This window comes from Siphateles boraxobius, unplaced genomic scaffold (assembly GCF_051911475.1).
Source record: "Siphateles boraxobius isolate OS27281-9 unplaced genomic scaffold, OSU_SipBor_1 56, whole genome shotgun sequence".
Taxonomy (NCBI): domain Eukaryota; kingdom Metazoa; phylum Chordata; class Actinopteri; order Cypriniformes; family Leuciscidae; genus Siphateles; species Siphateles boraxobius.
In genome coordinates, this window is record NW_027509182.1 from 7801693 (window position 1) to 7829385 (window position 27693).

At 37.7% G+C, this 27693-nt stretch overlaps 1 protein-coding gene across 4 annotated transcripts; it reads left to right on the forward strand.

The window, feature by feature from the left end:
* Positions 1 to 1750: 1750 nt before the first annotated feature.
* On the forward strand, positions 1751 to 27693 carry akap10 (A kinase (PRKA) anchor protein 10). Of its 4 annotated transcripts, none has more exons than XM_077206600.1 (15): positions 1751 to 2138; positions 3768 to 3815; positions 6150 to 6335; positions 13845 to 14417; positions 17461 to 17559; positions 17860 to 17944; positions 20426 to 20549; positions 20970 to 21106; positions 21691 to 21835; positions 21951 to 22121; positions 22258 to 22367; positions 23168 to 23250; positions 23500 to 23552; positions 23663 to 23758; positions 26562 to 27693. In XM_077206600.1, the coding sequence occupies exons 1-15, from the start codon at positions 2117 to 2119 to the stop codon at positions 26565 to 26567; spliced, it is 1938 nt and encodes a 645-aa protein (XP_077062715.1). In that variant the 5' UTR covers positions 1751 to 2116; the 3' UTR covers positions 26568 to 27693. The 4 variants fall into 4 exon arrangements, with proteins under 4 accessions (XP_077062715.1, XP_077062717.1, XP_077062716.1 ...); XM_077206602.1 differs by having other exon boundaries at positions 1758 to 2138; positions 23663 to 23743; XM_077206601.1 differs by having other exon boundaries at positions 1762 to 2138; positions 23171 to 23250.

The following is a 27693-nucleotide window of genomic DNA, read 5'->3' on the forward strand; positions in this document are numbered from 1 at the left end:
ATCCCTTGGCCTTTGGAATTAAAAAAAGCCCCACATCATCACATTCCCTTCACCATACCTAGAGTTTGGCATGGTTTTATTTCAGTTAGGCTAATAGCTGGTTTGATTTGCATTGAGAGATGATCTTATGGAAAGTGCCCCATGCCAATCTCAGTAGACCTTCTGTTGGCTCAGACCAGACGGGATAGCCTTTGTTGCCCCTGTGCATCGATGAGCCTTGGTCACCCAACACCCAGTCGCTGGTTTGTGGTTTGTGGCTCCTCGGACCACAGTTGATAAATTCTCACCACTACTGACCGGGACAACCCACAACACTTGCTGTTTCAGAAGCCCTTTTCACACAGATTCCAGGAAATGCAAAGATAATTTGTGCCAGGATCGTTTGCTTTGGTTCATTCCCACTGTCAGTGATTTTCCGGAATCTGTGCACGTTCACAGACATTTAAAAAAAAAAAAAAGTATAAATCCATGTAGTCTTTCAATTACCTGTAATATGAGGTCATGAAAATAATAATTTAAAGTCCCCTGTGGATAGAAATCAAGCTTTTAATGTTGTTTACATGTTTATGTGGTGTTTTTAATATGCTTTAAGTTGCTGAGTATTTTTCTCCTTAAAACTACAGTCAACCAAAGACATCTCAAAAATGTGGTTTAAAATCGCTGTTGTTTCTGACGTCACAAACTACCGTGTAACCAATCACGTCAACCTGTGATCGTCAATGAGTGGATCTTTGAGCTGGTGTGCCCGTATACTAAATGAAGCAAGGGTGTAGACTGTAGAGTTACATTAAAGCTATTTTAAGGTATGAAGAATTTTTTTTCAATGAAAAACGATTAAATATGTCATTTTGGTGATCAGAGATGAAGGGGAAGTTGGCATGAAACGAAAGTTACGATAGTCTTCTGTTTATTTTTATTCTTTATTGTGACGAACATCCAAGTAAAATGACTTTTAGAACAATAAAAATGTATCGTGGGACTTGATTTTGTCCATCGTGAATTTATTGGTGCATTGAATCGTTGGGGTTTTCTATTGGTGGATCTAGAGATCCATGGACATCACGGAGAAGCTAGATAGATTCTAGATGCGTGCTTTACACACGTACATCAAGGAGATGTCTATTTGATGTGTGTGTTACATCTGGAAGACGTATTTTTTAGAGTGTTTGCTCATCTGCAAATCTAGGACGTTTTCTGTCAATTTGACTTTTAGAAAATATCTTTAAGATATTATGATTTAGAATGTATGTAAAATTGACATCAGATGCTTTCCAGATGATCTTTACAGACTTGCAGACGTGCGCTATCTCTGCGTGACAGACAAGTTGTCCCGCCCTCGTGCCAGTACAACACATCATCAGAGAGAATTCGGGAGGGGAAATTATTTGTATTATGAGGGCAAATTCAATAAAAGAAAACAACATTTAATTATAAATGATCCAATATTTTATTAAAAATATAAGAGTAGTCAATTTTGATATAATCGCGACTTTATTTGTTGACGCTATTACCATCCTGTTAAAAGCAGGAAAGGATAAAAACTCCATCAGATAGGAGAAAAGAACCGTGAGAGAAATCAGACTTGGCAAGGCACAATTGCAATAAATCTACCATTATGTAGTTGAATAGGCTATATGTATGCCTCATACTAGTCATTTGAATAAAATATCAATTTAATGTCCGAATACAATTATTGAGTTGCAATAGATGATGTGTGACAATTTAAGTCCCTCCTACAGCAACTCGAGTGATGCCAGAGACATGTTGTAAATGTCACCTCGCAAGTCAAGTCTAATTCTACAGTATCCTCTTAACCAGACAGTAGGAATCTTATGTGGCCTGTATGGGAATTAAGTCTTTTGATTTGTCAGGTCTTTTCCCATAATTCCAGCAGAAGCGCTGTGCCGCAGAAACTCCGGAAGTGAGGCGTTTATTGACAATATGGCGACCGGGCTAGCTAAGAATGGACTGGAAATTTTTCGGGTTTGACAGTGAGCGCAGATGTGGATGAGCAACGCGAAAGCTGTGCGCGATAGAGTGTTATGAATGAAGGGACTCGGGAGTTTTCGGGATGTTGTCTCTGAGCTGAGCGAGTGTTTACAGCTTCAGATTCATCATGTCGTTCTTCAGGCGGAAAGGTAAGGAAGTGTTCCGCTCCATGATGATGGACAGTTTGGGCTTTTCTGGTCCGATGCTGAGCTCACGTCCTTATGAATGTGACATCGAAACGCTTTTATTCGTTATGTTGGCCATATAATCCCTTTTATGCATATGCATATCTTCTGCACATCGTGTAAATCAGCTAGAGGGATTGGATCCCTATTCGAGTGCACGTTTTGATATTTAGATGCCACATGAAAACTTGTTAATTATAGTTAAATGCTTTAGTTGAAACAACGCTGATTCCTGGAAAAACCCCGTTGTTTTAGATGTTCGAAGTAACACGCATATGGTGTAGTGTCAGTCGTCTGACAGGCTAGCTATGCCTGAAAAAAACTCATGTTGGAATATCATAATATGAAACAAGCATAATTGTATGAATCATATCCTGAATAAACATATGGAAGCAAAAACTATTTTTTTTAATTCTTGTTTGATCCCATTTCAGTTTGTTTTTGACAAGGAATCTTTCATTCACATCTTTATCTCATGGTATAGGCCTAAACAAGCTAGATTGTCAAAAGTCAAATGGAAATGTTGTATCTATTGCATTTAGACCAGCAGTTCTCAACCTTTATTACTCAAAGGCCTCCTTTGTCAAAGTAAAATTTAGAAGGTCCTACAATTTAAGCTGATAAAAATAAATAAATTCAAAGACCTGTCAGTTTAATGTTGTACATCAATATTTTTAGTTTCATTGTTAAGCTTCTTAATGAAGATTATGTTAAGATATTTAAATTTGCTGAGGCCCCCTAGTGGGCCCCATCCCCGGCCCCGGCCCCCTGGTTGACTATGGGTGTGTTCACACTTGGCATGTTTGGTTAGATTAAAACGAACGTGTTTTGTCTCGTCGTAGTCGCGATGTTGCCCATCACAGTTCGGTACAGGCATCAGAACCAGGTCTCCTCGCAGCAGATCTTCATTTGTGTGTGAGGGAGGGATTCCTGACGCTGTTTTAACTCCTTTACTCATTTTATAAGATCTTCATGTTCTCAGCTGGTCAAAATACCATCATATGTAGGCTATGCACATACAACGAGGTTATTTAGCCCAAATAGACATATTTAGCGAAATAGACATAGGCTAATAAAAGTCGACCAATCAGATTGTGAACGTATCCCTCCCTATGCTTTTATGTTCGGTAAAATTAAAATGCCAATGTGAACGCTACAATGATAAAACGCTAAAATTACCGGGACTACATATGTTCATATGTTATGAGCACAGCAGAGAATTATGAGAAACATGCTGCTCATTGTAAAGAGAAATATCATTCTCACTCTTTGCTTGCACTCCTGCCGTGCCAGCAATGATTGGGATGTTGGTCGTTTTGTGCTCCATGTTGCTAGTATGTTTGTTTGCCACTGGTGTTTTGTATTGTTGACACTCCAGCAAGGCCTCACCCCATGCAAATAATCCAGAAAACATGCAGTGGAAAAACTCAAGAATAAGTGATGTGTGGATTGGTGCAACAGCCTTTTTTGCTTCAAATAATGGGTTTCTGTGACTGGTTCCCAAACGGCTGCTGTGCTGGATAATCATTAGGACAAGAAGAGATGCCATAAATTATAAATGATATTTCCTGCTCTTTATCTTATATCTTACAGCTAAAGGAAAGGAACCTGAGAGACCAGCAGATGCCAAAGCCAGCAAAGGTGAGGGTGATAGTCCTTTTTCTTTACAGTAACTTTTGTGATGTTGTGGTGGGCTGTCATAGAACATGCTAGAATGTAGAACAATAGACAAGGTTAATTTGTATCAAGTTATACCGGTAGTTTCAGTTGCTTGGCATGTGACCCAGACTGGAAATATAGTGTCAAAAAAAAAGTGAGGGACTAAAGGTCAGTTCACACCAAGAACGATAACTATAATAATTAAAGCTGCAAGCAGCATTTATCGGTGTTCAAGCAGTTAAGGCCTTTTAGGCCAGCAAAAAAGCATCAAAAGACATTACGTTTTATTTAACATACATTTAACCACTGACATAATAGATGGAAAAGACCATTTACAGCCAATACAAGCAATTTACCATAGGACATATATGGTTTTAAAGCTTTTTAACAGTTATAGCGCCACCTATGGTCCGATCTCCGTAAAACTTTGCATGCTTGTTAATGATGTTATGTCACAAATGCTCACAAAGGCTTTTGACCGTATTTTATCACGCCCCTTTTCTAAATGACCCTGATACTGCACAACCAAATGCAAATTTTCAATTTAAATTTTTGGTTCCGATCGGACGAAAAAACAGGGACTAGTTTGCAAAAGTAGGTTTTGGACAAAATTCAACATAACATTTTTTTTTGGTGCCTAAATCGAAATCGGAGATATACATCTTGTCCGTCTTGAGCCAAGGATTACAGTGGTGTAAATACCTTGATTCTTGAGTCAAATGGTCTAGGAGTTATGTACAATTTAGTACTTTTGGTTGCTGTAGCGCCACCTATGGGCCAATCGGGGTCATACTCTGATAGGTTGTCCCCAATTGAGGCCTACCATCTGGCCGAGTTTCAAGTCTCTAGGCCTTACGGTTTGGGCTGCACGATGCGTTTTAGGGGAATTTTTTATCTCCAAAAAAATCCTTACAATTACAATAGGTTTTCAGCACTAAAGTGCTTGAACACCTAATAACTAGGCTATATTAGCATCCACACCAACGGATGATATCATTCTGTTTGCTGCAGTTTTTTCTCGTTTTGCAGCTTTAAATGCATGAGCTTTTTAAAGCAGGATGGATTCTGATTGGCTGTCTTTTTTTAATCGTTCTTCAGTTCAGAAGTTTAGAAGTGATTCCAATGATATAGTTTCTTGGTGCCATTGTTATTATAGTTGTGGTGTGGACTTTGCTATTCTTTTATATTTAGAATGATTTTTAGATCTATATCTTTAAAGTTAACGTCCTTGTGAGCAGGCCTTTTTTCAGGCCTTTTTTGCATTATGCTTGCAAGCTGCTGTTCAACGGAAACTTGTTTCTGCAACTGAATAAAAAAAATGAAAAGGTAATTGTTACTCTATATCTCACAATTCTGACCTTTTTCTCTCAATTGCGAGTTTATATATCTTGTAACTCTAGCTTTATAACTCGTAATTGCAAGTTATAAACTAGGAATTGCGAGAAATAGTTGGAATTGAAAGATATCAACTCGCAAAATTAACTTTTTTCACGCAATTGTGAATATATTTCTAAATTCCGACATTATTTCTCAGAATTGTAAGATATAAACTTGGAATTGCAAGAAAAAAAAGTCAAAATTGTGAGATAAAATGTAAATCTTTTTTTACTTAGAATTGCGAGTTTATATCCTATTTCTACTGTATTATATAGAAAAAAGTGTGATACAAACTTGCAATTCTATTCCTCCCAATTCAGAGTTTTATATGACATAACATTCTAAAAACATGACACTCATGTTAAAAGTTCAACTTTTAAAAAATCATCCATCTGTAGACCGTGAGGTTTTTTTTCTTTTTATCATAAAACGTATTCTGTGTGAATTGCCCCTAAAACTTAAATGATTTTTGATTTGAGATTTTAAAAGGTCTCTCCTAAGTGTGATCTAGAACAATATTATGGATAATCATTGGCCTCTCAACAAGAAACAAATAGGGAAAGTGACCAGGGTTGGTGTAACAATTTGCAGAGTTTATTTGGAAAAATGAACAATGTGTCCTAAACAATCACATTCTCAACATTCTGCACATAAATGTAAAGAAATTCTGCTAACGCTGTTTGATTCAAATTATAGATTTTTTTTTAATATAACAGCTTTATGCGCTCTAGAATGTTTGCTTAAAAAAATCTATACCCAGCTTTGCAGGTTTTATAGACTTAAATGAATATCTAGCCAGGAGAGGACATGTAGAGGTTTATCAGCATGTGGTAAGCATTTCTTATCAAGATTAGCAGTGCAGGATTGTAGATTGGAACTGGAGTCAAATGTAGAATTCTATTGGGTATGAATGTTCCTTCTCTGTGTGCTTGTCTCCAGCCCCAGTGTCGCCCCACTCCCCCTCCCTCAGTGGGCGTAACCATCATGCTATCCTGGAGGCGGCGGGACCCAGCCATGTGGCCATCAATGCTATCTCAGCCAACATGGACTCGTTTGCTCGTGGCCGCACTGCTATCCTCAAAAAACAGCCTAGCCACATGGAGGCAGTACACTTCGGAGACTTAGGTACATCAGCCATGAATTATACATGCCATTCAATACTCATTCAAAATTAAATGCTAATTCTGTGTCCAGGAAAATACTATTTATTGTAGTATTTTCAGTTTTACAGACAAATAAACGGTACAATCACAGGACAGGACCAAACACAACTACACACACATAAAAAAAACATCTATAGACAAGGTGAACTTGTACAAATGGACCAAATGAGATATAATAAAAGCTACCGCATTGGCAAATTTGCAATGAAAACAAATTTGTGACAATGACATAGTGACAATGTCCAGAAAAACGTTTGTGTTGAATGGTTTTATTTCTTTTTTTATTAATGAGAGATTTAGTCTGAACTTTCATTAGAGGCTTTCCAGCCAGAGGAATCTTTTCATAGTTCCTAGAAAACATATTTTATTGGATTGTCCTGGACTTAATAAAAGCAGAATGCTCTTTTATGAAGTTTCTTACTTCACTTAAGGACATATTTAATAAGATTATGCCTGAAACCGTTTTGGATTTTTTATCATACGTTAATTTAAAGAATCTTGTATAATATGACTTGCTGTTTTTGTATTTGTTTTTATTGTATTTAAATGATATTTGTATTTTTGTAATTACATTTTTGCCATGAAAATAGCTTTGAATGCTGACATGGCATTAAATTAAATAATCTGAAGTTATATTAACAAACACAAAAGCATAAAACAGTCAGGACCACAAAAGACACATTTGTGCTGAGCATGAAATCTGGTGTGTGTCAGCGGCCGAGGGAGCAGGAATTCTCACATTAGTTGGAGGATTTAGTGAAGCTTTCTGGGGTGTTAGAAAGGGCTTTTGCAGCGCACTGGCGTGGAGTGCCGTAATCTCTTAACCTTTTTATTGCTCTGTGGTTGGTGGAAACCTGTTCAAACTCCTCCACTTTAAACGGATACTGTGAATATGTCCGGTTCTGTTTATCTGTTTCTTCTCCAAGTGCTTCTTTTCACAATAGACCTGTCACAACTATTATATAACCACCTAGTTAATGCGATTATTATACCATTTCATTATTTTTTGCTGTTTTCCAGGAAGAGAAAGACTAAACCTGTAAATATTAAATGGATATGTTTAATATTTTCTTTTTTCTTTTTAATCCACATTTACTGCACCGAAATGAATATTTTGGGCCGAAACCGAAAATTCAAGATGCACTTGGCCGAAAACCGAAACCGAAAATTTATTTTAATATATATATATTAGGGCTGTCAATCGATTAAAATTTTTAATCTAATTAATTACATACTCTGTAATTAATTAATCTAAATTAATCGCATAATTAATCTTACAATGTTTACATGGTACAATTTCTGGTAAGCTACGTTTTTATTATATTGCTTGACACAAATTTCACGATTTCAATTTAATTTAATTATTGTGATTTGATGCAATATTGACTCATTTGGATAAATATTAGGTACACAAGATAGGCATTCATTTTTCTCAAGAAAAAAAAATCTCACCCAATGCTGTAAAAATACAGAGAGCCATATCAGCTGGTAGTATTTAAGGTTAAAAATAGCTCAAATTAAATATAATGCGTGTTTATTACAAATAACAACTTTGATATAAGTAAAAATATAATACATACGTAATATACTAGTAGGCTACATAAATTTTGAAAAATACTCTCTATAGCTCTTTTTTTATAGCCAACTATAACATGCTATATGGTCATGAAATGGATTTCCTGAGGTAACTTAGGGCTAAATGTTATGTGACATAATTGTTCTCCAGCTGTTTTATTGACCTCTTTTCGCGGTTGAAAAACACTGATTGATCGAGGAATATACATTTCGGTAAGTTTTAGGCTGCCCTTCTGCATCTTTCAACATTGGTCATTCGTGTTTATTTACTATTAGCTAGAGATGATCGGTTCACGTGCCGCTATAGGGATCTGTCATGTCACATTTACAAGCGCCAAAACGGTATTGTTTGATTTTCGTAAAATTAACAGAATCTGTGAGCTGAGATTTTTTTATATCATAAGTAACGTGCTCTGTCTTGTCTGTTTCCGTGTCCTCTCTTTGGTTCGCGATTTTTCTGTGCGTGAGAAAATGGTTGTGTGACGTGAGAGCGCGTGAAAAGTTACAACACACACACAAGCGCGCTTTCTCTCAGACACACTCACCGACTCACACACACACTCCTGGATGCTTTGCATTGATGTGGTACTTTAGAGTTTGACGAACTCCGTTTGTTATAAGTAAATGTTCCAAACAATGATCCAAGCAGCGCGTTCTTGTCTCCCTCCTTCTTTTTACATGAATGCTAGAACGGCTCCGCAAAGGTCAAAACGGAATGGATTAATCTACGTTATTTTTTTTAATGCGTTATTTCTTCTCAGATTAATTAATCGAAATTAACGCGTTATTTTGACAGCCCTAATATATATATATATATTTATTATATTTATATTACACTTTCTAATTAATTGAATTAATTTTCAAAATTCATGAAAATTAAAATGTTTGAAAAATGCATACACTAAAACAACTTTTTTTAGTTAATGATCTGTAAGAATGGAGCTTCATAAATGCTGTTCATTGATTCGAGTACATTTTTTGACATTTGCGTTTAAAGTGTTTTAATTCTACAATATATGGTGTAAAAACGTCTGAGTGCTGCCCTCTTCAGGTTGAACGGTGGCTACTGCAGTTGAATTTTCCTATTGGAAGTTGTGGTACCCTCTGAAGTCAGCGGGTACCTGTTAACCACGCCCTTGCCTACAGGGAGATGGTCTCAGGTGCACCCCCTCCCATACCCCAACCCCCCCTACGCTGGGCTCTGCTCACTTTTCCAGCATTTTTCAAATATTGCCAGGGGGTGGAGTCAGGCTCTGACCAGGGGTTTAGTGACTCTTTAAAAAAAAACAAAGGTTTAGCAAAAAATTTAATTGAACATTAGGCAGTTTTTATATCAACTTTTAAATGATAGAAGTCAAAATATAAAAGATCACTAATGAAAGGGAAGCTGGGAAGGATGGATTATTGATTTGACTTTTGTTTGATTGATTATTTTGTTTGACTATTGACTTTGTTGATTATTCAGCTGGCAAAAATGCGTCATTGGAAAAAATTCCAATGAAAAAAAGCCATGGCATCTCAATGCATGGACAAAAACAATTTTTGTAAAAACTTATTGTAGCAACATTTTTAATTTTACAGATTGAACTTAAATTTACCGTAACAAACCATATATTTAATTAACGGAAATAATGTTAATATACCAAATTACTAAATTACGTTTTTTACCGTTACAATATACTGACAACCACCTTAAGATCACAGGTGGTAATGACAAAAACAAATGATGAATCAAACTTCATCATAAGTAGCTTTTCCACAAGCTGAGGTAAATGCTAATATTTAGAAGGAGCGCACAGTGTCATACACACAAATACAAAACCCATCATGGTATTAACACACAACACTAAAATAATGCAATAAACATTCATTTAACCACTTAAGATATAACACTAATGTGCATAACTGACAAGACAAAAATAAGCAGAAACAGTTATTTAAATAAAATCCATAAAAAGTTAAGTGTTACACAATATGGATTTTTACTGTAATTTATAAGATGACTTAAGAACATTTATAAGATGTTCTTTTTTACTTCCAAAAACTGTACATGGAGCAGTATTTTACTGTAAAATGTCCCATTAGATCTATTCATTAGATCAATTGTCAAGTTTTTACTGTACCATTTTTACAGCCTTTGGTTGACAAACCAGTGTTGCAAGGTGACTTGGTAAAGACAATGCTTCTAACGTCAAATCTTAACGTGTTGTCACCCACACAGAGAGGGTTGGTATTTTTCTGGCTCAAGTACCCTTCTTCTTTGCGTTCTGATACTGGAATCATTTAGTAGATTCACATCTCAACCATCTTCTGGTGTCCTGTGGTATTGAAACAGGAAGGTGTGTCCTTTCAAAGCATTCCAAACAGGTCACTGCTCTATTATAAGATTTGTTTTGTGTATGTGTTTATTATGGAACAAAGTCTTTGTAAGTTGCTGTATAAGAAGTAATAGATCACTGGGTGTGATCCGGAGATCCCATGGGTTTGAGTTGGAGGCATTAAAGGTGCTCTGCTAGACAGGTGTTTGCTGTAGGCATCATTTCTGTTGTTCATTCATACTTTAGGGTTTTTGAACAAACATCTAATACTAAGTGTTTTTTCCAATATTGAACAGTCCTACTATTGGTTGGTTATTTTTTATGTTTTATAATTTATTTATTGGTTATTATTTGTGTTTTGTTTTGCTCAGTTTTTCCTCTCCTCTAAAGCCATCCGATATCTATATATGAAGAAAAGAGGGGAACTTACAGTTTTCAAAAATTCAAAAATACACCCGTGAACTGTATTTTACAGAAAATACCGTGACTGTACTTATTACTTACTTAGGTGGGGTTAGGTGCTCCAAAATAACTATGAAAGTATAAATAGCAATGGAGTACCCTGCACATCATGAAGGCTGTCCTATTTCAAACGCAGCCTCGAAATACGTTATTTGATACTGGGCAATTAAGGATACAACTGATGGATCCGTCACGGTCTAGCCTACCCTTCACTTTTTTGAGAAATTGCCAGATTACACTTTTAAATGCAAGTATTGGGTTTCAACTTACTCAAATATCTTATACAAATGTAAAAATGAAAAAAAACCAAGCGGTTCAAATTTTGACTTGCGATTTTATATAGTTTATTCTCTTTAATATGTACAGAATCGGTCCAAGGCATACCCTGTTTTTGTTTTCAGGCATTTTAATATAACTTTCAAAAAAGTCCAGTACAAACACTTGTCAATGGCAGCTGTCACAAAGACAATTCACTGTGCGTTAGACTGTTTATCAAAGCCTGGTCCAAATTTCGAGGCCTTCAAAGGATACAGACTCTGAATTGGGATACAGCTATAATGTGACGAGTTGGGAGTGAGAACGTGTTGGGTTTTTAAGGGGGTTATATGTGGAAATTCAGAAACCCTTGTTATTAGCAACACTGGTGGCCGTTAAGACTAGAATCCGGAATAGTCCCAAAATTGGGAGCTTTGTCTCGTGTCCCACAAGACATAAGGAGTGTCCCTCATTTAAATTATGCATTATTTTTCTTCCCTGAAATAATAATACAATAAGAAATATAATAAATGCAAAAAATGCAATTGGCATTTCAAAATCCATTTATCAAGCCGTCATGTTCTAGCTAGAGTGTGTAAATTACCTATCAACGCATTCGTAGAGAGCTATTTTTCAGCTGTGGATGACTGGATGGGGCAAAGTAATTGTGTGGACCTCATTGAAACTCATGAAATACAGCTACACCAGCCACAACTTTATCTGGACACTTACTGAATAAGAACATCCCGATCAAACCTGCCAGATCCAACAAAAAATACAAGTTCAAGATGCACTGGATGCATTTAATGTTTGTATAGGCAAATAAAGGAAAATAAGCTGTATAAAAGTTGGTACTTAAAGGGGGCATCGGATGCCCATTTTCCACAAGTTGGTATGATTCTTTAGGGTCTTGATGTTAAGTTTGTAACATTCTTTGGTTAAAATTCCTCAATGGTTGTGTAAAACCACACCCTTTTACCTCCTCAAAAACAGCTCTGTTCACAGCGACCCGTTTTGGTGCATGTCTCTTTAAATGATAATGAGCAACTGCTCATCCCACCCCTCTCTTCTATGGGACGTGTCTGCACATAAAGTGCTGCCATGGCTGACAGTATACAAATGGCTGAGGGCGGAAATATGCTAATACGGGACAGTCTGTCAGTGGTCGTGGGCGGAGCATGAGCAATATGACATCATATTGCTCAGAAAATCCAAACGGCTTGATTATTGGGAGTGTTTAGGCTTTTTGAAGATTAAAAAAAACGAGTGAATCAGGGCCTGAATTTCGTTTTGGAAAATAGGGGGGAAATCCCCATTTAGGTTATTCTTATGGGGGGTTAATTTTGAGGGGGGAGTTTTTTTAGACAATTTTTAAAAATACGCTCAGCTAAATGTTTGCTCACTAATTGTATTTGTGTTTTTACAATGGGGTCATTTTTTTTAGTTTACACAACAAAAGAAGGCTTGATTTCAATCTTTGAATTAAATTGAAAAAAGTAGCACAAATAAATACATGAAATAAAGAGAAAAGTTTAGGTCTAATAACCCTAGTATTCAGAAATACTGCAGAAACGGAAAAAAGTAATCAAATGTAAAATAACACGGAATAGTCTTTTAGTCCTGTATAGTTTGAATACATAGGCTATTAATCCTGATTCCTTACAATTAATGCTATCTTTTGTTGTTTTATATACAATAATGACAGACACATTTAAACCACTGAAAAGGTTTTGTAGGGTAAATGGGCTATTTAAATTGTATTGTGTGAGTGCCATTCACAAAGCTTATTGGCACAATTAAAAAAGCTTATTGGTGATTTAAAATGTTATCGTCCAACGTGATGGCAAATAGGCTTTCCAACTAATAGAATTCAATAATTGTCTCATGAAATGGCATCTACTGTCCTGCAACAGAGCAATAACCAGGTGGTCACCCCACTTACGACCCAAGTCCTTCACATTAAAATCAGTCTATAGGCTTTCATATACAATCTAGGAAGTCTGGGAAGATCTTGTTTTTCAAGTTTCCGTACAAGCCGTTCAGACATTGGTAGGGGTGTCACGATTCTCCAAATCCTCGATTCGATTAAATTTTCGATTCTAAGGTCACGGATCGATTTGATTCTCGATTTTTACATTTACTTTTTTTAAAGCCGAAACCGGCCAATCAGGATGCTCTCTGTCTTACATGCGCTTCATGAGGCACACACGCAAGGTCTCTCGCTCTCTCCCTCTCTGCCGTGTGCGCGCTATACGGTTTGGAGCACAGTTTTTTCTGTCTCGCATGTGCGCTCTTGCTCGCTCACTCTAGATTCCGGAAGATTTTAACTAATTTGCGTGCATCCGGGAGCCGCTATCAATATGCGGGAGACTGCCGGAACTTCCGTGAGACTTGGGATGTCGGCAAACTGTGGCTTTTTTGAAGCGCGAACGTTGTCAACATAACTCACTGGAAATCCAAAAAACGTCCACATCTGCGACTTCAATGAAAGAGGAGGGGGTTCAAGTTCTGTCGATGGGTCTCCTGCATCTGCAGTTGCCATGCTATCTTTTGAGTGGCTGTAGCTAAGTTAGAGAAGGTTGACCATAGACTCGCAGCACTTCAATACGAGTGTTTTTTTCCGCTTGGCACGCCGACCGGACGTGACATGGGGGCGTGGCAGCATCGACGATTCCATTTTTTTATTTGAAGTTCGAGATTGTGAATTAATTTTGAACGATTTCGATTTAAAATCGAAATCGTGCCACCCTTACACATTGGCAATAAAAAAATCATTAATACTTCTTCTTACATATGTTATCTCTCGATTTAAGAAACATGGTTTGTAGCACTGGGGTTTAAAAAGTGTTTTTGGTTTTCAGGTCGTTCCAGTGTCAATTACCATCTTCAAGAGACTCGCTCTCGACTTTCTAAAACCGTAGACCAGATCCTGCGAGATAATGTGGCCATGCCCTACTTCATACAGTTTATGGAGACTCGCTCAGCTGATCACCTGGTCCGCTTCTGGCTTGAGGCTGAGAGGTTTCGGTCCAGTAGCTGGTCGAGGGTCAGAGCACACAGCCTCAACTCAGTCAAACACAGCACCTTGGCTGAGCCGGCGACAGCTCTGGGATCTCCAGACTCCCCAGAATCCCCAGAAGACCCCAGCAGGCCCTCAGCTCTGGACGAGGGAGATGAAGAGGACCCTTTCTCCTCCCGGACATCCTCCAGACCTCACACCCCCAGCCCTCAGGACACTAACTCTCATACCGGGGCTCTGATAGGCCACCGGAACTCTGTTAGCTCAGAGGGGGTGGCCCGGCCTGGGACACCCCACCTGCAGCCCACCATAAGATCAGAAACGCCCACCAAGCAGTCCTCCTCCAGGACAGGTACTCCAGTTAAAGGCCAGTCTGTTGGTGGTCTCCGTGAGCTTTCTGAGAAACTTATGAAAAGTGAGTACCGATGTAACAATTACAATGTAATCTCATTGTATTTCAAGTGTTTTAGCTGTTTGTTTTGACATTATTCCTGCACTGAATCCCTCCAGCTATAGACGATAACTGTAACTGATGACTAAAGATTATATGATTCTAAATATAGTTCTAAATATAAAATAATGGCAGAGTTCACACCACAACTGTAACGATACAATGATACAGACAAACTATATCATTGGAATCACTTTCAGAACGTTTTTTTCCAGCTCATGAATGATAAAAGAGCTTGAGCATTTAAAGCAGCCGTCAAAACTGTGGCATGTGCTTAGAATAAACAGAACAATACTGTGCATTGGTGTGGATGTCTAATTTATTATAGTTATTATGTTATAGTTATCTTTATAGTTATCGGTGTTGGTGTGAATGGGCCTTTAGAGAACATTCTGAGCTAAATGCTGCTCAAGTAGAATGTTCTGTGGTATGCTATTGATTCCCACATACAGCAATTGACCCTTCCCTCAATTAAAGAAGGAAAACGTGTTTGCAATAATGCATTTACAATATGAAGCAGTAATTTGAAGCTTGTATTTTTGTTAAAGCACTTTTAAATGTTTATTACTGGAGATTCATATTGTCTAAATAGTCCTTTAGGTGAACCTCTGGATATTTGTTATTATCATCATAATTCCTTTCCAGGTAGTTATGTCACATCCCTTCCTGGTATCCTCCTGACATGGACACAAAAGCAAAACTTAGTGTGAAACTAGTTAAAAGATAAAACTCTGCCCAAGCAAGTATATTTTTTTCACACTAGTTTCATGTTAAAACATGTGATGTTTAACCTTAAAGGGATACTCCACTTTTTTGGGAAATAGGCTCATTTTACAACTCGCCCAGAGTTAAACTGTTGAGTTTTACCGTTTTTGAATCCATTCAGCCGATCTCCGGTTCTGGCGGTACCACTTTTAGCATAGCTTAGCATACATCATTGAAGTGGACAAGACCATTAGCATTTCTCAAAAAAAAAAAGAGAAATCGATATTTTTCCTATTTAAAACTTGACTCTTCTGTAGTTACATCGTGCACTAAGACCGACGGAAAATGTAAAGTTGCGATTTTCTAGGCTGATATGGCTAGGAACTATACTCTCATTCCTGCGTAATATTCAAGAAACTTTACTGCCGTACCACATCGTGCACTAAGACCGACGGAAAATGTAAAGTTGAGATTTTCTAGGCTGATATGGCTAGGAACTATACTCTCATTCCTGCATAATAATCAAGAAACTTTACTGCTGTATCATGAGTGCAGCAGGCGTAATGATATGACGCAGCGCAGTTGACGGAAGGTAGCCTATTTTCAGGCGCTGCGTCATATTATTACGCCTGCTGCACTCATGGTACAGCAGTAAAGTTTCTTGATTATTACGCAGGAATGAGAGTATAGTTCCTAGCCATATCAGCCTAGAAAATCTCAACTTTACATTTTCCGTCGGTCTTAGTGCACGATGTGGTACGGCAGTAAAGTTTCTTGAATATTACGCAGGAATGAGAGTATAGTTCCTAGCCATATCTTAGTGCACAATGTAACTACAGAAGAGTCAAGTTTTAAATAGGAAAAATATCGAAACACTTTGGTCATTTTTTTTTTGAGAAATGCTAATGGTCTTGTCCACTTCAATGATGTATGCTAAAAGTGGTACCGCCAGAACCGGAGATCGGCTGAATGGATTCAAAAACGGTAAAACTCAACAGTTTAACTCTGGGGGAGTTGTAAAATTAGCCTATTTCCAAAAAAGTGGAGTATCCCTTCAATGTTATTGTAATGCTTTAGAAACAGTACAGGCATGCCTGATAATTCAGTACCACATTTTTTTGTGTTTTTGAACTCTGACCTGCAAATTTGGTGTTTTATCAGTAGAGGATCTAAATGACCTCATTAGTCAATTTAAAAACAAAAAAACCTTAAAACTGCAGTATTTTCAGTATTCATTAGTAATTATGTAAAAACTGCACCCTAAACTTTCGTTTAAACAGAGCATTCCAGAGCATGTGCTTAACTACAATTAGTTTTTCATGGTTAGTGGCTTTTTACCATTACAACATATTCCTTTCGTATCAGACGATGACTTTTAATATCCACGGGGCATTGGTTTTATTGTGCAGGCTTGGTAAATGATCCCATTTAGCATCTTGGCAGTGGACTACAATGAACAGAAGTCAAGAGCTGAGTATTCATTTATGGCTAATACAAAGAAGCTCCAAGCTGTAAAAGCGGTGAATGGAAAAAGTCAGTTGAGCCGAAAGACATCAAATCAGCTTAGAAGGGGAGTCAGATCCTATCAGCCCTTGGCTTCTGCACCGAGAGTATTCAGTGTCTTAAAAGGGAACACATCTTTGTCCACTTCATTGCATTTTACTAGGCTGGATCTGGATTTTCTGAACGCCTCATATAGATTTTATGAAAAGAGCTTCAACATTTAAACATGCTCTGATGAGATTCCTTATCAGACAGACACCCATTAAACCCAAACACTTTCAACATGGCCTTTAAACACAGAGTCTTACTTTTCATGGCAGATCGGCAACCATAAACCTTATATGTATGTGTGTGCGTGCGTATATGTAGATGTGAACTTGTATATGTATGTGTGTCTATATATATATATATATATAAATGCACAATGGTGCAATTCAAACTTCTATATACATAAACATATACTTCTGTAAAATATTTAGTTTTCTGGTGTCTCTAACAAATACGGTCTTCAGTATGAAATATGCACATCCTGTATTTGAGTTTGATAGTAATGTTTAACAAGGTGTAGACGTACGATTTGTCCCTAGGCCTTTGCTCTAACTGCACTAGACATTTGTTTGATTAATAGTGACACTTAAAACGCACATGAGGCTTTGATAAATAGCCTTGGTTGAAATGTGAATTATTACAGTTCTGTGAAGAGGGATGTTGAATATAATAAAGGTTGATTGATTCTGATATGTCCTGCATCTTTTCCTTTCTATCCATTTTCAATTTCCACATATTTTTTTGTTTATAGGTATAGAGAGGGATGCTGTTAACATTTTCACCAAGTACATATCTCCAGATGCTGCTAGGCCTATTCCCATCACCGAACAGATGCGAAACGACATTGTGGGTAAGAGAATTCCTTATCACAAATGACCTCTGTGTTTAATGACTGCTTAAGAACTACTCCAATTTTTTTTTCTGTGTTTGAACAAAAAAAATATATTTAAAAGAGATACTGTGTGATTAGTAACTGAGCGCCTGGTTTTATGGAATCATCCTCTGGATGCTTGTCATTATATTTTAATTTAAGTGCATTTTTATGTTGCATATCCTCAAAATGACTGTCCTTGATTAGCTGGAATGGACATTTTTAATAAGGGTTTCTGTTCGGATAGTGTAGATCAAATTTTTTTTTTGCTTTTGCCAGCGAAAATCTGTGGTGAGGACGGACAGGTGGACCCAAACTGCTTCGTCATTGCACAATCTGTTGTTTTCTCCATTATTGACCAACAGTAAGTAATTTCACTCTGTTTCCTGTCCTTGACAATTATTGCTGTTGTATCTATAGTGTACATTTATCAGTTTTTATTCTTTACATGCAATGTACTCAAGAGGCAGACTGTGTAAGCATGCAGACTGATGTCTTTGGCCTTTCATGAGCATTAAGTGTTTTTTTAACTCTTTTCCCGCCAGCGTTTTTGAAAAAAGTTGCCAGCCAGCGCCAGCATTTTTTATAATTTTCACAAAAGTTTCATGGCCCCCAGAATATTTTGTTGTATGGATATCTGAACATGCAATAATAAAAAAAAAAGAACAGACACTGCTTTAAAAAAAACAACACAATCAGTTTTAATATAGCTTCATATATATAGCTACATATATTCAATATAGCTTCCTGGGACGAGTTTTCATTCGGTAACATTGGGCAGTTTTGATTTATATGCTGTTTAATGTTGATGATTGCATTATTTTACATATGTATCTGCTTACCTAATGCTATAGCTTGTTACTGCTGCTTCTTCGCCCGTGTTTTGATCAGGATATTCAATTCTCTCTCAGAAGGTGTAATAGCACCCCCTACCGTATAACTGTGAAAACACGAAAAGCCAGAATATTCTGTCAATGGCGGGGAAGCGTTGTCTCATAAATTATACCAAACACTGTGAAGTATTATTTTAGCTTTAAAAAAGTCTCTCAAGTTAAATCTAGTTCAGTCACAAAACTCTAGATGATAGGTCTTCAACACTGTTCCTGGAGGCCTACTGCCCTGCAAAGTTTATATCCAACCTGCTTTCTGAAGAGCTTTCTAACTGTGCGTTCACACCGCCGCCGGCGAGAGCGTCAATGTGGCCGGAAGTTATTCATTTTCAATGAGAGCCGGCGGCGAGCTCCGGCGAGGGCGGCGCGACATGGACTGTGAGAGCGGCGAGGAGAGTTGAAATCTGGTCAACTTTATGGTAATGAGCTATGATGCGGTTTGGAGGCAACCGGCGGCAACGAATCAGAATGTAGAGAATTCCAGAGAACGCAGTCCTGTAAACTTTGGTTCCGACCACATTAGTTCCCAAGCAAAATAGATGTTGATCATTTGAAGTTGATAAGAAGGCGCGCAACACTATTTATAGGCAAGATTTCAGCGCTAATACACTTTTTTTTTCTGCGGAAATGTAAATTTGAATAGAACTTAACCATGAACACAAAAGCCACACCACACACATGGCTTTTAATTGGTTTAGTTTGTTAGCAAACATGTCACTATAATTGTTAAGTTCTTTCCATCTATCAATTTTCTGCAAAAATAATGATCGACATGCTTGTTTGCTTTGCGGCCCCTTTAAATTAAGTTTTAAAAAAGACCAAGCATTCGATCTACATCAGAGCGTCCACGAATCTTTCCACAGCTTCGCTGGCAGGGTGGCGAGAGCGAATTTTGTCAATCTCGCCGGCGGCGTTGTGAACGCGCAGTTAGCTGCTTCAGGTGTGTTTGACACATCATTTACTACAAGCTGATTGGCCTCTTGCTCAGCATTTAAATATTCTGGTTCAGCGTGGTCCTGCAGTTCCTCTGAAACCCCCCACCTCCCCCAGCTCCACCTGCCTAGATCTGCAAAGGGATTTATGTATGTCTATTCCTGCAGCAGCAGCATATCTTACAGGTTCACAGCAGCTTGTCTGTGTATCTGTTTGCAATAGCAAGTCCATATACACACACAACAGCATTTGTAGATCTAGTCCACCAAGACCAAATACATTAAAGGTAGGGTAGGCAATGTTTTTCAGAAACACTTTTTGCCATACAAGTTGAAACTATCTTTGCATCCTGATAGCAATCAATAACAGAAGTGGTCTAAAAAAATGTTTTACCTACCTTCTGTGGAAGTCTTAGGACCAAAAAAATGTCTGTCTAAATGCAATGTTAGGATGACCTACCTGCCAGTCACACATACATGCATATTAAGATTTATGGTGGTTCGATATTGGAAAAAACTGACATTGTAATATTTCGTTTTTCTACTTTCTATATTTATTTTTAACATTGCTAGCCTCTCTGAAATTGCCTACCCTACCTTTAACATTGTCATATCCATTAGCATGCTAAAACTAATTAGAGATTTGTGATGATTGAAATATATTTTGTTTCATTCCTTTGTTCTCCTTCTAGCTGTTTTTGAACACAAACTGCTTTTGCTAGGTGTAGAGCTGTGGCTGTGCTGCCTCCGGAAAATATGCTTTGCATGGAGGTGGCACTTTAATTTATTTACAGGACAGGGGGCATGAATTTTTATTTTACCTTAATTTTTATGTTAATGGATTTCATTTTTTATTTTACTGTTTTATAAATTAATCATACAAAATTGACATATTAAATTGACAGGCCTTATCTTAATGAATGATGTGAGACTCTTTGCTCTCTATTTATTTGAAATGTATTTGTTTATGCAGTCACTTTTCTTTCTGTATTTACATGGACGTGTCTGGCATCTGTTTCACAGGCACTTTAGCGAGTTCTTGCGCAGCCATTATTTCTGTAAGTACCAGATCGAGGTGCTGACCAGTGGCTCTGTGTTCCTGGCGGACATCCTTTTCTGCGAGTCAGCCCTCTTCTACTTCTCTGAGGTGAGGACGCTTATTCATGACTGACCAACAGGCATCTACCTCTGAGCATGTTTAAAGGAATTTTACATTTAAAAACCCCAATATTCCTGTTTTTCATTCATATATGCATTTTATATATAACGTGCTGTACTTTTTAAATGCGCTTTAAAATTGGATTTAAGTGTTTCATGAGTCCAGATGTTAGGTTTCCTGTTAAACACACTTTCAAGTTGAATTTATGCATAGAGCTGTATAAGCACATGAAATATGCTGAGCTCGACAATCTGCCCAAAACCTGTTTCAAAAAGGCAGAATTCCCCAAAAGTGCAAGTGTGCGTAAAACTTGATGGATTTCTGGTCCAAGTACATTTAAAGTGCCAAGGGATTATAAAGTGGGATTGAAACCTAAATCAAAGTGTGTGTGCGTGTGTGTCAAAATAGTACATGGAGAAGGAGGACGCAATGAATGTGCTGCAGTTCTGGCTGGCTGCAGAAAACTTTCAAGATCAGTTGGCTGCCAAGAAAGGCCAGTATGACGGACAGGAAGCCCAGAATGATGCCATGATCCTTTATGACAAGTATGTCCTATCTGAAATTCAGTATTATTTCTGTTTTGGCACATTATTTCTGTCTAGTACTAGAGATGCATCAGGATGGTCAACTAACTGACTAGTCATCAAATTATCTCAGTGAATTGAGTTGTGAAGATTTTGTACGCTTTTTTTAACCTTTTTTTTTTAAATTGGTGGTACGATAGTTAGGATATATTTGGACAACTTTGTTCTGTTCTGTTCCACGCTGTCTTGCTGTGTTTTCTTTAATTTTTTTTTTACCGCTACCATTCAAATGTTTGTGTTGGTAATATTTTTGAAACTTTTTTTCTCTTCTGCTCACCAGGACTACATTCATGTGATCAAAAATACAGTACAAACAGTAATATTGTGAAATATTTTTACAATTTAATATATATATATTTTTAAATGTAATTTATTCCTGTGATGCAAAGCTGGATTTTCAGCATCATTACTCCAGTCTTCAGTGTCACACAATCCTTCAGAAATCATTGTAATATTCTGGTCTGATGCTCAACATCATAACGATTACTCTAGGTTAGGTATTGTTAGGTAGACAGAAGACGTGACAGTTCATATGCTCTCCTTAGGTATTTTTCACTCCAAGCCACAAATCCATTGGGTTTTGGTGACTCTGTACGGATGGAGATCGAATCCAATATCTGTCGAGAAGGTGGACCTCTCCCAGACTGCTTCAACACTCCACTAAGACAGGCCTGGACCACCATGGAGAAGGTGGGTTACTTCGTCTCAACACTTTCATGTAAATGTGTGCAAGGGATGATAAAGATGGTAGGTTTGTATTGAGAAGGAAATTCATACTGAAGTTTTCTTGTTTTCTCAAAATCAGGTTTACATGCCAGGTTTCCTGTCAAGCAACCTTTACTACAAGTATTTGAGTGACCTTATCAACTCAGTACGGGTGGACGAGTTTATTGGAGGAAATGCCAACACTCCTAACCAGGGCTGGACCCAGGAAGGCGACCGCAACTCAGGCGTCACGGAAGGGTCACAAGCCCAGGTGATTTCACTGGTTCGATGGTGGCACAAAAAGACCACATGGCTCTTTTTTATAATAATACAAAGATTCTTCAGGAATATAGCTGAAAGTATGAGCAACTGTCCTGATATCCCAATTTGTTTACTTCCGGTTCCAGCAAGGTTCTAAAAAAGCAGCAATCAAGATCCTGAAGAACTTCGATGAGGCGATAACGGTGGACATCGCCAGTCTGGACCCTGAGTCTCTCTACCAGAGACCATATGCTGGGTGAGTCTGGGTTTGAAACCCCCATACTTCCTTTAGGGCTGGGCGGTATGAGGATATATAATGTGGCTAGGATATAAAGTGTTTATCATTAGAGAAGCTGGGTACAGCATGCAATCCGAATTCAGTTGTCTTTCGTGGCTTATTGCACTTAAATGGTCAAATACACTCACACAATTATGTAAAAGTGTCCATCGTGTGGAGTATTGTCATAAACAGTCAGTTATGTCGTAATTGAACTTAAACAGGAGGAAAAATCCAAAAACATATATTTGTCAGTGTATTCGGTCCATGCATTCAGACTTAAAGTGACAGTAGACAAATATACCTTCTACCGTCCGTTTCAGTAATGTTAATCAAACAAGACAGAAAATCACACAATGCTCTTGACTGAATAACCTTTGAATCTTTGATAAGAATCAATTTATATTTAATTTGTATAGAGAAGACTATGCAGTGTTTTATTTTTACATTTGATTATTAATTTATGCTGTATTTCTAACATGTAACCTATTGTACATCGTAGTTTATTTAATTAGTTCCTTTGTTCTTTTGTTTATTCATATTATCTGTATTACTTGGTTCTATGTTCTTATTTTTAATAACAAAAATAAAATGCATGCATATGATCATGATTTCAGGCTGACGTAGATGAAAAAAATAAGCACTTGATAAAAAAATATGTACTTCAAATTTTTTTCGTGGTCCGATTGGGCCAGCAGAAAAAGATCCTTATTGTTAAGGATTGCTATTATACACAAAACATTCAGATCCAGATTCATTGTGTCTCGCTTTCATCTCAGAAGAATGACCTTTGGAAAGGTGAATGAGCTGGGCCAGTTCATCAGAGAGGCCGAGCCAGAACCAGATGTGAAGAAGTCCAAGGGTAGGACACACAGACACAGACACACACACATTTGATTTTTCTCATCTCTCTCACTTAAACATACTTGCACATGTTGTGTATTTTGAGTTGGCTCTTAGTTATGACATGCTGAAGTGCTTTTGTGTGGAGAGTGTTGCCATGGCTATTAGTCGGTGATGTGGGGTGATTGTGGTGAAGAGCGGTGGAAAGCAGGATTCACTGCTCTGTCCATCTCTCACTCACTCACTCTCACTATTTCCTTTCTGACAGGTTCCATGTTCTCTCAAGCAATGAAGAAATGGGTGCAAGGAAACTCAGATGAGGTGTGCACCTGCTTATTGCATTCCTATTACATGTGCCATCTTTTTAATCAGTGGTAATTGATTTAAGCTTGTTATGCTTCATGATATATTGACTTTGTTTTTGTTTTCAGGCACAAGAAGAGATGGCATGGAAGATTGCAAAGATGATCGTTAATGATGTCATGCAGCAGGGACACCATGAGAGCCCTGAAGTAAAGTCAACAAAAGTACAAAATATTATTTTGTCTTGCATTCATGCTTGAACTTATGCGAGAGTTGACCAAAAAATGAAAATTCTGTAATTTAATTCACGTCATTCCAAACCCAGACTTACTTTATTCTCTGGAAAACAAACGTGATTCCTCAATCTTTATGCTCTGCATTTGCATAGTGATGCACCAAAATAAATGTTTATATGACAGGTTACCTCTCATTATTTTATATTTTAAATATGTACATGTTTGGTAGTGGTGAAGTGCATCCACACTTCTGACATATTTACATGTTGCTGATCTGTGTTGTGTGACACTGCAAAAGTCAATATACATTATTAGAGAAGTGCTAATTAGGTCCTCTAAAACTACTTTTGAAACTGAATATATGTCTTCGGTTTAGATTGTTTTTATTTTGGTGCATCATTTATCATACAATGAAGTTGGATTGAGACAGGTGCTGTCAATCTAAAAAAAAAAAAAAAACCTAATATAGTGAGTCAGGAAATGTGACAGAAAATTTGACATCAGCGATGCCAAATGACACATTACACGGCTCTGTGGAATGCTTGATTCTGATAGGTCAGTCGCTGTATAATAGACAGCTCGTCCCAAGTATCTGAAGCTGGCATTTCTTTCATGTCTGCCATATCACACTGCAGACTCGCTCTCATTTGTTTAATACAAAAGCAGCTTGAGTTTTTTTTATAGCTAGCAATTTCCTTGAAAATGAAATTGGATTTTAGTATTAATAGCACTGGAATATTGTCATCTTCTTGCCAGGATGATAATAACAGGTAACAGGTAACATTTTAAAGCGGTTTCTTCTCAAATCAATATTTAACGTCCACGTAATTTATTTTGTGAAAAGCAAAATATGAATTTTAGGCCCGATTTTCGCTCGCCGACAGGTTTTGTGAGATCGCCGACAAATGCCCGAAAATCATAGGCAAATCGGTGCTCGTTCACGTGAGTGACAATCACAGTGTGAATTATCAAAGACGCGATCTGAGAGAATCGCCGATGAATCAAAATCCTGCTGTGTGAATGTGTTCTGACTGAAAAATACATCTGCAGCCAATGATAGAGCAAGAAACAGGACAGCGGTATGTTCGGGGAGGAGTTATAGACCAGAATATCAGTCAGGGATATATAATAGATATATTTACAATTATTTCAAACGGAAACAAAGCACAAACATTTGCTTGACCAGCAGCAACAGCAGCACATTGCAAAATTATTTATTTACCCAAAACTCTCTTTGCAGAACACACAGTCCTTGCTCCCCTAGTCTCCCCAACCATTTCCTCCTGCATAATCAGTTTTTTTTCTTCTCCCTTTCGCTGCAAATCAGCGCACAGACAATTTGGATCGCAAGCTTCTTGCAGGCTATCATTTTAAATAACAATATCAGTCTCGCACGAGAACTCCGGTCTCACACACACGTGATCTTGGGTTATTTTCTAATCACTTCTGAACTGAATGTTACCCCAGATGCAGTGTGAAAAGAACAGTGACTACTCTGAAAATCGTGCTGTTTGAACTCGGCATTACAGAACAAGTCAGTGCACTAGAATAAAAGCGAAAGTGATAAAAGCGAGCAAGGTCAAAACGGTACAGACAGAAGGCTGATCTAATTTTACGTCATCTTACCTGAGCATTCAAATGCATGAATATTTTCATAATGACATGAGCCGACTGGAATGAAGAAAGTTGACAGCATGATTGATATTCAAAATCGGTTTCCCTTTTTGAATGACGAAAATGGACTATTGATACCTTGATATATTGATATCCTTGAAATAAAGAATAAAGAATACCTGCTGATATAGACAGATATTTACTTACTACACGTGTGCGCAGAACGCAGATGCTAGTTGACAGTCGCCTTTAGTCCTTTTGGTGTGTTTAAGCGCAGGTTTTTTGAGATAGAGGTGACAACAGTCAGCTATCGTCGCCACTAGTTCTTTGAACGTTGACTTGGTATGTCCCAGCTTTAAATGTTTATTTTGTTTGTTGGTCTAGACTCAAAGCTGCTTGCTAGGAACTGTTTTTCTTTGCGGAAGCTTTGCGTTTAGTGAGCTAATAGATATTTAACTCAAATCAATTTGTTATGTCTAGTTATTTAGGCCCGTACTAAATGGGATAATGTACGTCCAGTCAGTTGTTATCGCCTGTCGGGGTTTTTTTTGCTATAACTGGCTGGATGTACATTATCCATTTCTTAATTCTTGGATGCTGCATAATGGTGCATTCACACAGGGCGACGGTGTTAAAGCTTCTCATTTACTTTGAATGGGTTACGACATGCGTTGCCCAACTGAATTGTGGGTTCCGTTGTGTCGTGTTGCGTTGCGTTGCTTGCGGCAGAAGTTGAAACTGAACTTTTCAAGCACCAACGCAGGCGTCAGCCAATTAAATCGCCTATGCAAATATCTAGCGCAGACGTTAGCCAATTGCGTTGTCACTATGACGGTCGCGTCAGCACCAAGCTTCAGACAAACCCTCCGTCAAGCGTTGAAGCTGATGCCCCGTGTGAACCACATTTTTTTGTTCATCATTTTGCCAAACATCTCTGTTTAGGTTCAATAGAAGAAAGTCATGCATGTTTGGAACAAAGCGAGGGTGAGAAAAAGATGCCAGAATTTTCATTACTAGGTGAACTTTGCATGGTTGGTGTGTATTCATAGCCAATTTAGGCTTATTTTAGAATCGCAGGCGTACTTCTTTGGTTTGATTCTATATTCTCGTGATTCTAAATTTCTGTCTTAAAATCTTCAGAAGGTGTGCAGAATCTGATCTGTTCTGTTTTCATCAGCTATGAGCCTCTGGTTCAGTGTGGAAGGAGCTCGTACCATCCCCCCTGTCGCCCAAACAACCTGAAGACCAACACAGAGCTGAACTGCGGTAACATATCAGTGAGGACCGAAAGAGGCATTCCGTGACTTCCTGCATGTGTTTGTGTGTGAGAGCCTGAGTGTTTAGATATGCACACTAATAGCCACAATCAGATTTCTGTATGATCTACCCCATCATTTCTAGCACTCAGAAGGATTTGTGTTTATTATTTGAAGAGGTGGGAAAAGAGTTAAAGTACCGACGTAAATAAACCACTCAACAAACAAGCGCGAGCTGTCACACAGCAGACAAACAGAACAAGACTGAATGTACACTGACACTAGCTGTGGAATTTCAAAAACCACCTGAGTCGCTGTTGTGTTTAGCTTTTACCATGTCGACCAACATGAAGCACACGGGAATCTGAACATGAACTGGTCTACGAAGATTTTTCCTTCCTCATCTTAGTTCTTATCTCACACTTCTCTTTTATCTTTCTTTTTCATTCACCTTTTTAAAGAGTGGCTGTTAAGTGCTTAGGTCCTTTTTTAGTACAAATAAAGAGAAAAACAAAAATGCAGAAATACCCAAGGTGGCTATGTACAGTTTTATGGTATGCCATAGTGGATGTAAGTCAATCAGTGTCTGAGACTGTTCTGTCCCGCTCTCATGGAGCTGAAGTGACTGATGTTACATTTGAAACTGGAATGGGAACAGGAGAATGTTCCCTGACTGCAGAACTCCACCTAAAATCTGATTCTAGACTGTAGAGTTGCGCAAACTGAACTGCAATGTTTATCCCCGTTCTATATAAATGTGGATTCCTGGTTTCCCGCCATATATTAATGTTAGCTCTTTTTATGGTGACTGTCTTTTTTTTTTTTTTTTGTATGATATGTCAAAACTCTGTCTAAGCAAATCTCAATGATGACTGTTTTTGAAATGCGTACTTGGACATGAAGTTATTGCTTTGGACCTCATTGAGATGTGGACGAGAAACAGACAAACGACTTTTGGTACTATGTACCACTAATATGTTTTCTGACATATATGTGTACTTAATCTATAATATATTTAAATGTGTTTGATTTAAATACATATGTTGAAACGTC